The sequence below is a fragment of the Calidris pugnax genome, unplaced genomic scaffold (genome assembly GCF_001431845.1).
Source record: "Calidris pugnax isolate Ruff unplaced genomic scaffold, ASM143184v1 scaffold38, whole genome shotgun sequence".
Taxonomy (NCBI): domain Eukaryota; kingdom Metazoa; phylum Chordata; class Aves; order Charadriiformes; family Scolopacidae; genus Calidris; species Calidris pugnax.
The window spans coordinates 4247501-4260311 of NW_015090995.1; the positions used below are offsets into that span (position 1 = coordinate 4247501).

Genomic DNA, 12811 nt, shown 5'->3' on the forward strand with positions numbered 1-12811 from the left:
CCCCCCCGCCACCACCATATTTTACCGGCACGATTTCCTCCTTTGGCACCGGTGACGGGAGCGGGGGCGGAGATGGGGGGAGCCCCCGGGGAGGAGGAGGAGGGAGGGAGCGGGGGAGACACGAATGTGTGACTGCAGCATCCTTACTCTCACAGCCCGCATCCCTCGCGCCTCCTCACCGTTGCCTTGGCAACCTCCTATCGATGGGGTATTTATAGAGGAGACGAACGTGTACGGAGGTGGCGGGGGGGGGACCGGGACTGGGTGGGCGTCTGCTCGGTCAAGCCTCCAGCTCCAGGCTTCTCTTGGCATCCATGGCTCTGCGGGGGCAGGAGGGAGGGATGCTGCTCGCCTCCTCGGCGTCAGAACCTGCCGTGGTCCAGCTTTTCCTGCTCGTGGGAGCCCGGGCAGGGGGGGAAAGAGGTTGGGGAATTTGCAGGTGGAAATAAAAATACGTGTCTGGGATGCCTGCCCTTCTCGCAGGTGTCGCTCCTGCTCCTGGGCTTGGGTTAGACCTTGGCTTGTTGTTGTTGCACTGGAATAAAGCGTCTCCGAGCTCTGACACTGGGTGTTTTGCTATTTGGGGAAAAAAAAAAAAAAAAAAAGTGAAAAGATAAAATCTTCCTGACGCATTGAATGTGTTGCCTGATGTATGACGTGGGTTACGGAGCTGGGGGTCCTGACAAATCTGGTCTTGAATATCGTTGTTTCTGTATCCCTGCCCTCCTGTCTATTAAAGGAGGAGAATGCCTGTGACGAGCAATACAGAGGTGGTGTGTGGAAGCTGTGTCAAGTTTTCCATGCCGTGTGCTCTTTTATCCTGTGGGTTTGGGTCTCTTTGTGAAGACTGATGATAACAAAAGCAGGTCAGGTAGTCCTTGCTCAGAGCTGAGGTAGCCTGTGGGGCAACGCGTGGGTCTGGAGGCCTCTCAGATGGTCTCGCATCCCCCAGAGCAGCTCAGAATAGAGGAGTTGGGCACACAATTTCTCGAGAAAAGTCCTCCCAGTGTGGGCCGTGGGGCACAGAAGGCGGCAGACCCCTCCTGTGTTATTCTAGTGCTCTGCTGCTTTCCCTCAGTCGTGCCTGAACTCCAGGCTGAGGTTTGCAAACTGTTGGAAAGAAGCTGCTTTCTGCCTCTGGAGACAGCTCCGGGCTTCTTTGGCCTCTTGCCGCTTCTGGGGCAGGAACCTCAGAAACCACAGGAAACCTGCTGTTGGCCCAGGAGAGGTGGTAGATTTACTGAGAAGGTGGCTCTGGGTGAGGTGAGGTGGTGCCCGCTGTGGTGGTGTGTACCAGCCCTTCTGTGCCTCTGGATTCCTGCCTTTGACATGAAATGAGAAATGAGTTTCTAGCCCCCGCTGTCCCTGTTCATGGTGGCCCTGTGCTGTCCCTGAGCCCGCTCTAGCTGAGCGGATTCAAGTGCTTTTGGGATAACTTTGAATATCTGAAGTCCTGGATCAGTTCCTGCTGCTTCTGAGCGGGTTTGCTCCTTCATCTGCAATAAATCCCTGTAGGTTAGTCCTGTCCCCTCTGTTTCCTGATGTCACACAAGGTGAGAGGAGATGAGTTTGCCCAGGGTAGTCTGGTCGGTGGGCATCGAGCACAGGGAGAAGACAAAGCATGAAAAACAAGTGAGTGAAACCCCTCCTGCGAGCAGAGAGGGATATACTCTGCTTCTGCAGGACTTTGCTTTACTCTTGTGGGGTTTTGTTTACTTCAGTTTTGTTTTTGAAGCACAAAAGGTGCTTTTCCAGCTGGATAGCTGTTGTCCTGGCTGTGCAGGGAGCTCTGGCACTCTTGCTGCTGCCCTTAGCTTGGCCCAGCAACCTTTAGGAGATGCATATGATGCTTTTCTTTCTGGCTTTATGGCAGTGAAGAAAACAGTATGGCCCTGTGTATTGCAGATTGTGGGTAGGAGTTGCAGAAGTGAGAACGGGCACGGCTGTGAAATGTATTTAAAACGGGATGACAGTTTTACCTGTATCCATCAATCTCTTCTGGAAGGGAAGAGGACCTGGCTGCTCCCAGCAGCTTCTGATGTGCAGGTCTTCTCCTCTGCTGATGAGATTCAGGGACTCTCCCTCATCCAGTTCTTCCCTTCCTGCTTCCCTTGTCTGCAACCACCCTCTGGGCTTCTTGGGCAGGGTCCTGGCTCCCCTTGGGCTGGTGCAGCACAAGGGTGGCAGAAACCTGCCCCAGACTTTCACAGAGCTGAGGGTGCCCCAAGTCCCTCCAGCCAGAGTCCTTGGCTCTCTGAAGAGGCACTGCTTGGCTGGGGACTGTCCCTTCTTTCTGCCTGAATCTGACCCTGGGAAATGGAGGTCTTGGGCTTCAAGGGGGTGAAATTTAAGCTGTCGGTGACTCTCCTGTTTTCTTCCCTGCAGGTAGGCAGGAGCACCCCCGTAGCCGAGTGAGGCAGCATGGCAAGTAAGTGTTCCACAGTCCAGACGGAGAGGTGGTGGAGGTGGTGCTGCAGAAAGAGCCTTGAAACCCACAGGGTGGAAGAGGGCTTGGGCACCATCAGCATGGCAGGACCTGCAGGGTCAGTGGCTGAGCTGCTGCTGAAGCCTTGCTATTGTTCAAAGGACCCACAACCATTTATTTTTGTTAAGACAATTATTCTATCACACTATGACACCTCCCACACAAGAAAGAGAATTGGGGAAAAAAAAAAAAAAAAAAAGTGAAAAGATAAAATCTTCCTGACGCATTGAATGTGTTGCCTGATGTATGACGTGGGTTACGGAGCTGGGGGTCCTGACAAATCTGGTCTTGAATATCGTTGTTTCTGTATCCCTGCCCTCCTGTCTATTAAAGGAGGAGAATGCCTGTGACGAGCAATACAGAGGTGGTGTGTGGAAGCTGTGTCAAGTTTTTCATGCCATGTGCTCTTTTATCCTGTGGGTTTGGGTCTCTTTGTGAAGACTGATGATAACAAAAGCAGGTCAGGTAGTCCTTGCTCAGAGCTGAGGCAGCCTGTGGGGCAACATGTGGGTCCGGAGGCCTCTCAGATGCTCTCACATCCCCCAGAGCAGCTCAGAAAAGAGGAGTTGGGCGCACAGTTTCTTGAGAAAAGTCCTCCCGGTGTGGGCTGTGGGGCGCAGAAGGTGACAGACCCCTCCTGTGTAATTCCGGTGCTCTGCTGCTTTCCCTCAGTCCTGCCTGAACTCCAGGCTGAGGTTTGCAAACTGTTGGAAAGAAGCTGCTTTCTGCCTCTGGAGACAGCTCCGGGCTTCTTTGGCCTCTTGCCGCTTCTGGGGCAGGAACCTCAGAAACCACAGAAAACCTGCTGTTGGCCAGGAGAGGTGGTAGATTTACTGAGAGGGTGGCTCTAGGTGAGGTGGTGCCCGCTGTGGTGGTGTGTACCAGCCCTTCTGTGCCTCTGGATTCCTGCCTTTGACATGAAATGAGAAATGAGTTTCTAGCCCCCGCTGTCCCTGTTCATGGTGGCCCTGTGCTGTCCCTGACCCTGCTCCAGCTGAGCAGATTCAAGTGCTTTTGGGATAACTTTGAATATCTGAAGTCCTGGATCAGTTCCTGCTGCTTCTGAGCGGGTTTGCTCCTTCATCTGCAATAAATCCCTGTAGGTTAGTCCTGTCCCCTCTGTTTCCTGATGTCACACAAGGTGAGAGGAGATGAGTTTGCCCAGGGTAGTCTGGTCGGTGGGCATCGAGCACAGGGAGAAGACAAAGCATGAAAAACAAACAAGTGAGTGAAACCCCTCCTGTGAGCAGAGAGGGATATACTCTGCTTCTGCAGGACTTTGCTTTACTCTTGTGGGGTTTTGTTTACTTCAGTTTTGTTTTTGAAGCACAAAAGGTGCTTTTCCAGCTGGATAGCTGTTGTCCTGGCTGTGCAGGGAGCTCTGGCACTCTTGCTGCTGCCCTTAGCTTGGCCCAGCAACCTTTAGGAGATGCATATGATGCTTTTCTTTCTGGCTTTATGGCAGTGAAGAAAACAGTATGGCCCTGTGTATTGCAGATTGTGGGTAGGAGTTGCAGAAGTGAGAACGGGCACGGCTGTGAAATGTATTTAAAACGGGATGACAGTTTTACCTGTATCCATCAATCTCTTCTGGAAGGGAAGAGGACCTGGCTGCTCCCAGCAGCTTCTGATGTGCAGGTCTTCTCCTCTGCTGATGAGATTCAGGGACTCTCCCTCATCCAGTTCTTCCCTTCCTGCTTCCCTTGTCTGCAACCACCCTCTGGGCTTCTTGGGCAGGGTCCTGGCTCCCCTTGGGCTGGTGCAGCACAAGGGTGGCAGAAACCTGCCCCAGACTTTCACAGAGCTGAGGGTGCCCCAAGTCCCTCCAGCCAGAGTCCTTGGCTCTCTGAAGAGGCACTGCTTGGCTGGGGACTGTCCCTTCTTTCTGCCTGAATCTGACCCTGGGAAATGGAGGTCTTGGGCTTCAAGGGGGTGAAATTTAAGCTGTCGGTGACTCTCCTGTTTTCTTCCCTGCAGGTAGGCAGGAGCACCCCCGTAGCCGAGTGAGGCAGCATGGCAAGTAAGTGTTCCACAGTCCAGACGGAGAGGTGGTGGAGGTGGTGCTGCAGAAAGGGGATGTTTGGCAGCCACCTCTCAAGGAAGGGGTGCCTGTGCTTTTTGGGGGGGTGTTATTCTCTGTGGGGAGCAGATGCCTTTGGCCATTATCCCTGGATGAGCTCTGAGGTCTGGCCTGACTTGTGCTTCTCTCTCCCCTGTGCGAGGTGGGAGTGGAGAGGAGATGCTGAAGGGCTGGCCTCTCCGGGACTCCCCGGACGCTGCAGCATATTCTCTATTTCCCTGATGCTTGCTGTGCAAGGTGGGCTTCCCTGAGGGCTAATGGCCCCTCGGCAGGGTTGCTGGTCTGCGCTGACTTCTCCTAGCAACAGTGCTCCTCATGGCCCACGACGGGCATCCCACGAGCTGCCCATCCCGGGGGCCAGAGTGCCTTGTGTGGCCGGTGGCACCGGGGCTCTGCATTCCCAGCGGATGGGCAGCTGCCTGAGTTGGTCCTGCTGGGATCTGGCTGCGTCCTGGCATGGAGAGCCGGGCTGAGACTGGCAAGGGTGCAGGGTGGAGGATGGCGTGTGGTCTGTAAAGAGCTGGACTCAACCCCCCTCCTCCTCGCTCTTCCGGGCAGCCTGCGCGGAGGCTGCGTGCGGCCGTGCGGTGGGAGCTCAAGGAGAGATGTAGAGATCTGGCTGGGATCTCGGGATGTGCTTGGGCTGTCACCAGAGCCAGCTATGAAGGTGGAGGCAGCAGCCACGCTGGGCAGGAGGAAGACCCCCCCCGAGGTGACAGGTATGCCTTCTTTCCTTCTCTGTGCTGTGCTAGCTGGGGGAGGGAGCAGAGATCTTCAGGCAGTGTTTTTAAAAGGCAGTTTGAATCTTCTTTTAATGAGGAGGGTCCCTACCTTCCTCCACTGCTGCCTTTTCTCCCTCACCAGCGCTTACTGGTTGTGGGAGGTGTCCCTGTGGTGGCAGTGTCCCCTGCCAAGCAGTCCCCTTCGTGGTGACCCTGACGTGCAGGAGGGGGATGTGGTGGTCAGCATGTTTGCCATCACATGCTCTCCTGCAGCGTGCGGCCCTGGCTGTCCTTCCACAGCCACAGCCACATGTTGTTCTGCAGAGAATGTCATTCTGCGGGTGGCAGAGTGGTGGGGTCATGGTGTGACCAAGCCTGCCTGCCACCAGGGGCCACCAGCATCTCAGGAAACCCAGCAGGGACACGGTGAACCCAGCCCTGCTCCCGCTCCCCCTGCCTAAAGCTCTGATCCTTCCTGAGCACCGGTTCTCCAGCTGGTGTGGGGAGACTTGGAGAGGCAAAAAGGGTCAGTACCGAGGCTGCTGGGCTTGGGAAATCCTCTCTGCCCTACATTTTGGGGACAGTACCTGCTCAGCTGTCTGCTCTTCTTGCCAGTTGGGCATCCAGGCTGGGTGAGAGTCGGCAAGGCTCTTGTTTCCTGAAGGCCATTGGTTTCCCTCCTCTGGTCCTCAGGCACGTGGGAGCTCCTCACGCTTTCTGTGTGAAAGAGGGGAGGGAACAGTGACTTAGTTGTTGCTCTTCTGCCATTTCTAAGTCCTGGAGGGAAATTGGATGTGGGGGGAGGCATGTACCCCCATCTCAGCATGCTTTCAGCTGGGACATTGCTTGTGATACCTGCCTGCCCGTGTGTCTGTTTTTATTTCCCACCGTAGTGGCCAGCTCAGCACAGCAAAGCAGGGAAGGGCTCAAGTGACTGGTGTCTGCAGGGATGGAAAACCCTCACGGTGAGATCTGTGGCCAAGCTTGTTGCTCCAAGGCACGAGGAGGAAGCTGGAAGGAGGCTGAGATGCAAGTGCTGAGGAAGGGGAGAGTTGATACCCCAGCCTGATCAAGGCGGGAGGCAAAGGAGGTGAGGCCAGACTTCTCCACCGAAGGATGGGACATTTGCAGAATGGATGGTGCCTTTGTAAAATTTCATCTCATTCTGGAAAGGCTCAAGAGAAGGTCAGCCTTCTCAGGTCCCTGCCAACCTGCTCCTTCTCCAGCCAGGACAGCTCTCCTCAACTGCAAAAGCCAAGGCAAACTGATCCCTGCCCTCCTGCGAGATGCCTTCTGTGCCTCTTGAAAACACTTTTTCAGTTGTCCTTGTAAAAAAGATTAAAAAAAAAAAAAAAGCTTTGCATAATAAAGTCGATTCTGAGGGAAGGTCTCTGACTCACATCATTCATGCTGCTCTTCATTCACACCTCAGTGGTTCAGCCCTCTGCGAGCTCTCTCACTGAAGCAAGCCATTAATAAATCACGGGGGGAAAATGCACCTACACAGCACAAAAAGAGCACGGTGCCTCCAAGCATGGGATGGTGCCACACAGTAGTAGTTGCTTCTGCCATGATCTTGTCCCTGCCTTGACATTTACAGATACTCTCACTGTATTGTTTTAGAAGGATATATGGAAGGTGAAGCAGAAGGAAACCTGTTGGTCTCTGCTAAAAGGCTGCTAATCATAGAATCATGGAATGGTTTGGAAAGGATCTTAAAGATCTTCCAGTTCCAACCCCCCTGCCCTGGGCAGGGACACTCCCCACCAGACCAGGTTGCTCAAAGCCCCATCCAGCCTGGCCTTGAACAACCTCCACGGATGGGGCAGCCACAGATTCTCCAGGCAACTTGTTCCAGTGTCTCACCACCCTCACAGCAAAGAATTTCTTCCTAATATCTAATCTAAATTTCTTCTCTTTTACTTTAAAACTTACCCCTTGATCCAATCACTCCATTCCCTCATAAAGAGTTCCTTCCCATCTCTCCTGTAGCCCTGTTTGGGAGCTGAACAGAGTCCCTGAAGCCACCTGAGCTTGCATGGCCCCAGAGCAGCTGGCAGTGGGGACACCAGCTTCCAGCAGGCTGTCTGTCCCCCTCCTTGGGGGGTTGTGGAGGTGTGAAGCAAGAGAGGAGGTTGTGGGGTGATGCACAACTTACTTGTGTGTTGTGAATCCATCTCGGTGCTGGCCCCGTGTCTCAGTGGAGAGGCCTGGCTTGGTGTCCCAGCTTTCTTCACAGAATCACATGGGGTTGGAAGGGACCTCTGGAGATCATCTAGTCCCACCCCCCTGCCAAAGCAGGTCCACCCAGAGCAGGTTGCACAGGAACTTGTCCAGGTGGGTTTTGAATGTCTCCAGAGAAGGAAACTCCACCACCTCCCTGGGCAGCCTGTTCCAGGGCTCTGGCACACTTAAAGAAGTTTCTCCTCGTGTTTAGGTGGAACTTCTTATATTCAAGTTTGTGCCCAAACTTGAATATAAGAAGAAACCTTTCCTTGCCCTGCAGTGAAGGGGCAGCAAGGTGAAATCCCATCAAGGGCAAGAGGTTGAAAACAAGTGTTTTTGGAGCCTTCTGTATCTTCAGCTGTCTGATATGGTCTGCAGCTGCTGATTCCAATTTCTCTAACATCTCAGCCCTGCTGGAAGGATGCTCCTGGTGCTTTATGTCCCCGGGCAGACCCCAAGAGCCCTGTGCCCCTCTGGGTGTGCTCTCCCTCAATGGGCACTCTGCTGTGCTAAATGAATTATAGCCCTGAGCTTTTGGTGGTTGGGATGCCTGTATCACCAAAAGCCTGTGGGAAGGAGGCCAAGCGTGGGGTTGTCTCTGCTCAACGTGTCTCTGCCTTGTGTTGTTGCAGTGTTCTTGGGGGCCAGGAATGCCCACTCCATCCTGAAGCGCTTCCCCCGAGCCAACGGCTTCCTGGAGGAGATCCGGCAGGGCACCATCGAGCGGGAGTGCATGGAGGAGGTCTGCAGCTATGAGGAGGTCAAGGAAGTCTTCGAGAACAAGGAGCAGACGGTGCGTTGGTCCTGCCCTGCTCCCCAGTGGATGCGTGAGGGCTTACACCTCAGCAAGCTGGGGGTGGAGAAGGAAAGAACAGCCTCTCCTGTTCCCCTTGTCCTCTTCTGCATGCTGTGGCCTTGCTTGCCAGCGTGGCTTTCCCTTCCCGGGCAATGCCCTCACCTCGGCGTTGCCAGGACACCTTGCCCACAGCTGCAGGTTGAGCTGGCACCCCTGTGGCACATGTGGGAAATTTGTGGTGTTGTCCTTGACCCTCCAGGCTGGGGATGGTGTTAGCCAAGTTTCTCTCTACTTGGTAACGGGGGCTGTTGACTGCTGTTGAGGGATATTTGATATTTTTGTGTTGGTTCCCACAGTGCCTCCGATGCTGGCAGCCCTGGTGAGAGTGGTGGGGGGATGGCTGAAAAACTGGCCCTTTTGTGGGCCGAGGGAGGGCAGTGATTATTGGTGGTGGTGGTCAGGGGGTCCCACTTCCAGCACATGATGGTTGCTTCTCTGTTCCTACCACAGATGGAGTTTTGGAAGGGCTACACCAACTCTGTCTACTCTGTCAAGGACCCCGGGCACAACACGGAGCGCTCAGACGCTATGTACGTGGTGGTGCCCCTCTTGGGGGTGGCTCTTCTGATAGTCATCGCCCTCTTCATCATCTGGAGGTGCCAGCTTCAAAAGGCCACCCGCCACCGCCCTTCCTATGCCCAGAACCGATACCTGGCCAGCAGAACGGGACGCAGCCTCCCCAGGGTCATGGTGTACCGGGAGCGGTCGCAAAGCCAAGGAGAAACCCAGTATCAGCGAGAAGCCAGCAACCGGGTGGCTGGAGATGGCAGAGCTGGGGGCACCCCCCAGCAAGATGGCACCCTCTGCCCTCCGGAGCATTCCGTCTCCGTCCTCTCCAGACTGTCCAGTGCCACCCCTCCACCTTCCTACGAGGAGGTGACGGGCCACCCGGAGAGCAGCAGCAGTGGGGAGGAGACCAGCGTCTCCTACAACGACCCACCACCCAAATACGAAGAGATCGTGGCCGCTGCCCCTGCAAAATAAGGGGTCTGCCTCCCTCCTGCCTCTTCACACACTCACACTCACCCACTCACCCACCCTCCGCCGTGCCCGGGACCCCCTTTCCAGGTGCCACCCCATCTCACCTGTACAAGCTGGTGCCATCACACGATAGCCTTACCCTCCTAACCAAAAAAAAAATCGCCGTCTGTCCTCCACCCCAGTGGGGGGTGAGGCTGGGGCTTGTGGGGGTGGCTTCTGGAGCCAGGCAGCCTTCTCCTGCCCCAACTTGCTCCCCAGCTCCTGTAAGTGCTGTAGCAGCCGGAGCAGAGTGGGCAGCTCCTTCCTGGCTCGATGCGGGGGTCTCCCCACGGTGCATTTGATTTTCTCACCTCCCCCATCACATTTCCCATGGTTGAAACCAGCCTCGCTGCCTCCCTGGGGTGCTGCTCAGCCTTACCCCCCCTCTCCTCGCTGGGCCCCCTTTTTTGCTGCTCGGGACCCCACTTAGGAGCTGGGGATGTAAGAAGGGGTGTGGTGAGTTTCTGTCCCTCTCCACAGTGGGTGTCCGTGCTCTGTTTGGGGAGAAACTGCCCCCCTTGTGTGGGTCTGCTGCCCCAGTGGTGGGAGTGGGGAGCCCGCTCCGGCCTGCGGTGCCTGTAGCAATATTCGCTGTCTGGAGATCAGGGAGGACCAGTCAGGGAGGTGTTCTCTGATCTCCTAGATCCCTTTGGAAAGGGGGAAAGGCTCGTGTGTACATGAGGTAAGTGACTTTGGAGCAGCAGGTCCTTTTCCTGATAACTCTCTGCTTCCCCACTATGGGGTGCCGGGCAGTTGGAGGGCTGGCTGTGGTGGAGCTGGTCGATGGGGTCATCTCTGACCTCGAGGTGGTGGTCCCATGGCTTTAAGCAGTGGGGATGCTCCTCTTTCCTGGAGCGTGGCCTGGCTGGTGTCTGCCCCAGAGGTGGGCTGCAGATGGGCCAAATGTCCCCTGTGCTGACCCCAAGCCTTTTTGTCCTGCCTGGCCTCTCTCTTTGGGGCTGTTTGTCCTCCAGAGCAGGTAAAGGGGAATGGGAGACCCCACTCTCCTGCAGAGTGCGTGGTGGCCATGGCCATGGCGTGGAGGGCCTGCTGACAGAGGTGAGAGCTGACTGACCATGCCATGATGTGGTGATGCTGGTGGGTCAGAAGCAGGACCAAACCCTGTTGCACCTGACCACCGGGTGGTTGTGGTGCCAGGGCACGGCAGAACAAGGTGCTTTGCTGTGGGACCAGAGCGTCCCCTTTTCCTGGGTAGCTGCTTTTGGGGTCCAAGCAATGGGGCTGTCCTTTCCCACTCATGTCTGATGGGTTACAAAGGGGGGTTTGTGCTCACCAACCCCCCCCAGGAGTAGCCCAGAAACTCCCAGCACTGCCACCCTTTGGTGTTCACCCCAGCACCAGTCTCTCCACCAGCACTGAAAGGCTATTGTACGTCCATGGGCTGCCTGAACCCTGCTCTGCCCCAGCGATGCTCTCGCAGAAGGTGTCCTCAGCCCACAGCTGAGGCTCGTCCCCGTTCCTGGGGCAGGACATGTGGGGTTGGCAGCTGCTGGCACCTTGTCTGTCCCCTCCCAGGCCTTTATTCTGCCTTTCAGCCTTAGCAAATCGGGGTTAGGGGAAGGACCTGACAGCGAGCATCGGGGTCAGAGCCTGGAATAAAACGGAGGGAGACAGAAGGGCTCTGTGTGTCCTCTGTCTTTGATGCTCGGTCATTATCCCTGCAGTTTGTATTCTGTAAAACTTGGTATATTTCTGTGCAAAAAAAAAAAACCAACAAAAAAAAGGTATTTATTAAAAAACCCTCACTGTCTGTGTGGCACGGGGTGGATTTTTCCCATGGTGGGGCATGTCTCGCTGGGCACAACTCATGGTGGGGGCTGGGGGTCAGCTCTGAGGGGTGATGGGGGCAGCTGTGGGAGGATGGCACCGATACCCACCCTGGGCACGGCTGCAGCACGGTCCCCGGGGAGGAGGGGACCATCTCTGGAGGTTGGGAATGACCCCCACACATCCCACAGGAGACTTTTGCCTTCCCTGGGTTGCGGGGTGCAACGCTGGGTGGGAGCTGGAGGGTGTCTCCTGTGGGCCCTGAGCAGGGGGTGGGTGAAGGGCGGAGGGATTTCCTAAGGTCTTTGAGGGGATTTAGGTGCACAAGTTGTCTTGCTGTCCCTCCGCGCGCTCCTAAACCTCTTAGATAATCCCCTTTAAATAGCAGGACTAGGGCAGCGTGGGATTTATTTGAGCTGAGGCTCTTCCGCATTCCTGGGGCAGGACATGTGGGGTTGGCAGCTGCTGGCACCTTGTCTGTCCCCTCCCAGGCCTTTATTCTGCCTTTCAGCCTTAGCAAATCGGGGTTAGGGGAAGGACCTGACAGCCGTGGCACGGGGTGGATTTTTCCCATGGGGGGACATGTCTCGCTGGGCACAACTCATGGGGGGGGCTGGGGGTCAGCTCTGAGGGGTGATGGAGTGTGGCACGGGGTGGATTTTTCCCATGGTGGGGCATGTCTCGCTGGGCACAACTCATGGTGGGGGCTGGGGGTCAGCTCTGAGGGGTGATGGAGGCAGCTGTGGAAGGATGGCAGTGATACCCACCCTGGGCACGGCTGCAGCGCGGTCCCCGGGGAGGAGGGGACCATCTCTGGAGGTTGGGGACGAACCCCACACATCCCACAGGAGATTTTTGCCTTCCCTGGGTTGCGGGGTGCAACGCTGGGTGGGAGCTGGAGGGTGTCTCCTGTGGGCCCTGAGCAGGGGGTGGGTGAAGGGCGGAGGGATTTCCTAAGGTCTTTGAGGGGATTTAGGTGCACAAGTTGTCTTGCTGTCCCTCCGCGCGCTCCTAAACCTCTTAGATAATCCCCTTTAAATAGCAGGACTAGGGCAGCGTGGGATTTATTTTAAGCCCTTTCAAAAAAATACGAGATTTTACGCTCAGGTCTTGGAACTCTGGCCCCATTCAGAAGCGTTTGAAAGTGGCGTTCATCCCAAAGGGATCATTTTTTTAGCGCTGCTCCCCCCTCGGAGAGCCGGGGGGGATTAACTCCGGCGCTTGGATGGTCGCCCCCTCCGTTCCTATCCCGGGATGGGGGGGGGCTCCCACGGTGACACGGGGGGACACGGGGATGTACCAAGAGGAGCCAGGCTGAGCCCCCACCTCGAAGCGTGGGTTGGTTCGCCCGCAAACACCCCCCCCCCCCCCCCCCCCCCCGCCGGGGGGGTGGAGGGGGTGTCCCCTTCCCCCACCGGGAGGTGCCGCGCTGATTAGCTCGTTAATTAGCCCGGCTGTGGCTTTAAGGGTGGCGGGCGGGTTGCGGGGAGGGCGGGTTGTCCTGGTTCCCCCCCCCTCCCCGTCCCGCCCCCGTTGGCAGCGGGAGCGGCTGTTTACAGGTCCGACAGTAGCCTTGGACTGCAAAAAAAATAAGTAAGTCCCCCCCCCTTCCTTCCCCCCCTCCCTTTTCCAAC

General features: G+C 56.2%; 2 protein-coding genes across 9 annotated transcripts in view; both read left to right on the plus strand.

The window, feature by feature from the left end:
* PRRG3 (proline rich Gla (G-carboxyglutamic acid) 3 (transmembrane)) overlaps positions 1 to 11146 on the plus strand; it is a 12357-nt gene extending 1211 nt beyond the window's left edge. The window contains exons 2-6 of one of the 7 annotated variants that reach the window (XM_014955272.1): positions 2386 to 2428; positions 5124 to 5284; positions 6181 to 6377; positions 8146 to 8306; positions 8820 to 11146. In XM_014955272.1, the coding sequence (XP_014810758.1) occupies positions 8247 to 8306; positions 8820 to 9353 (594 nt within the window). In that variant the 5' untranslated portion in view covers positions 2386 to 2428; positions 5124 to 5284; positions 6181 to 6377; positions 8146 to 8246 and the 3' untranslated portion in view covers positions 9354 to 11146. Of the gene's footprint in view, positions 1 to 2383; positions 2466 to 3873; positions 4506 to 4542; positions 5285 to 5304; positions 5814 to 6180; positions 6671 to 8145; positions 8307 to 8819 lie in introns of those variants that run through there. The other 6 variants (XM_014955274.1, XM_014955273.1, XM_014955275.1 and 3 more) reach the window with 6 other exon arrangements.
* Positions 11147 to 12708: 1562 nt separating this feature from the next.
* Positions 12709 to 12811, plus strand: part of FATE1 (fetal and adult testis expressed 1) — an 11689-nt gene continuing 11586 nt past the window's right edge. For both annotated transcript variants that reach the window (XM_014955269.1, XM_014955267.1), the window contains exon 1: positions 12709 to 12770. The gene's annotated coding sequence lies outside the window, so the exon portion shown is untranslated. The remainder of the gene's footprint in view (positions 12771 to 12811) is intronic.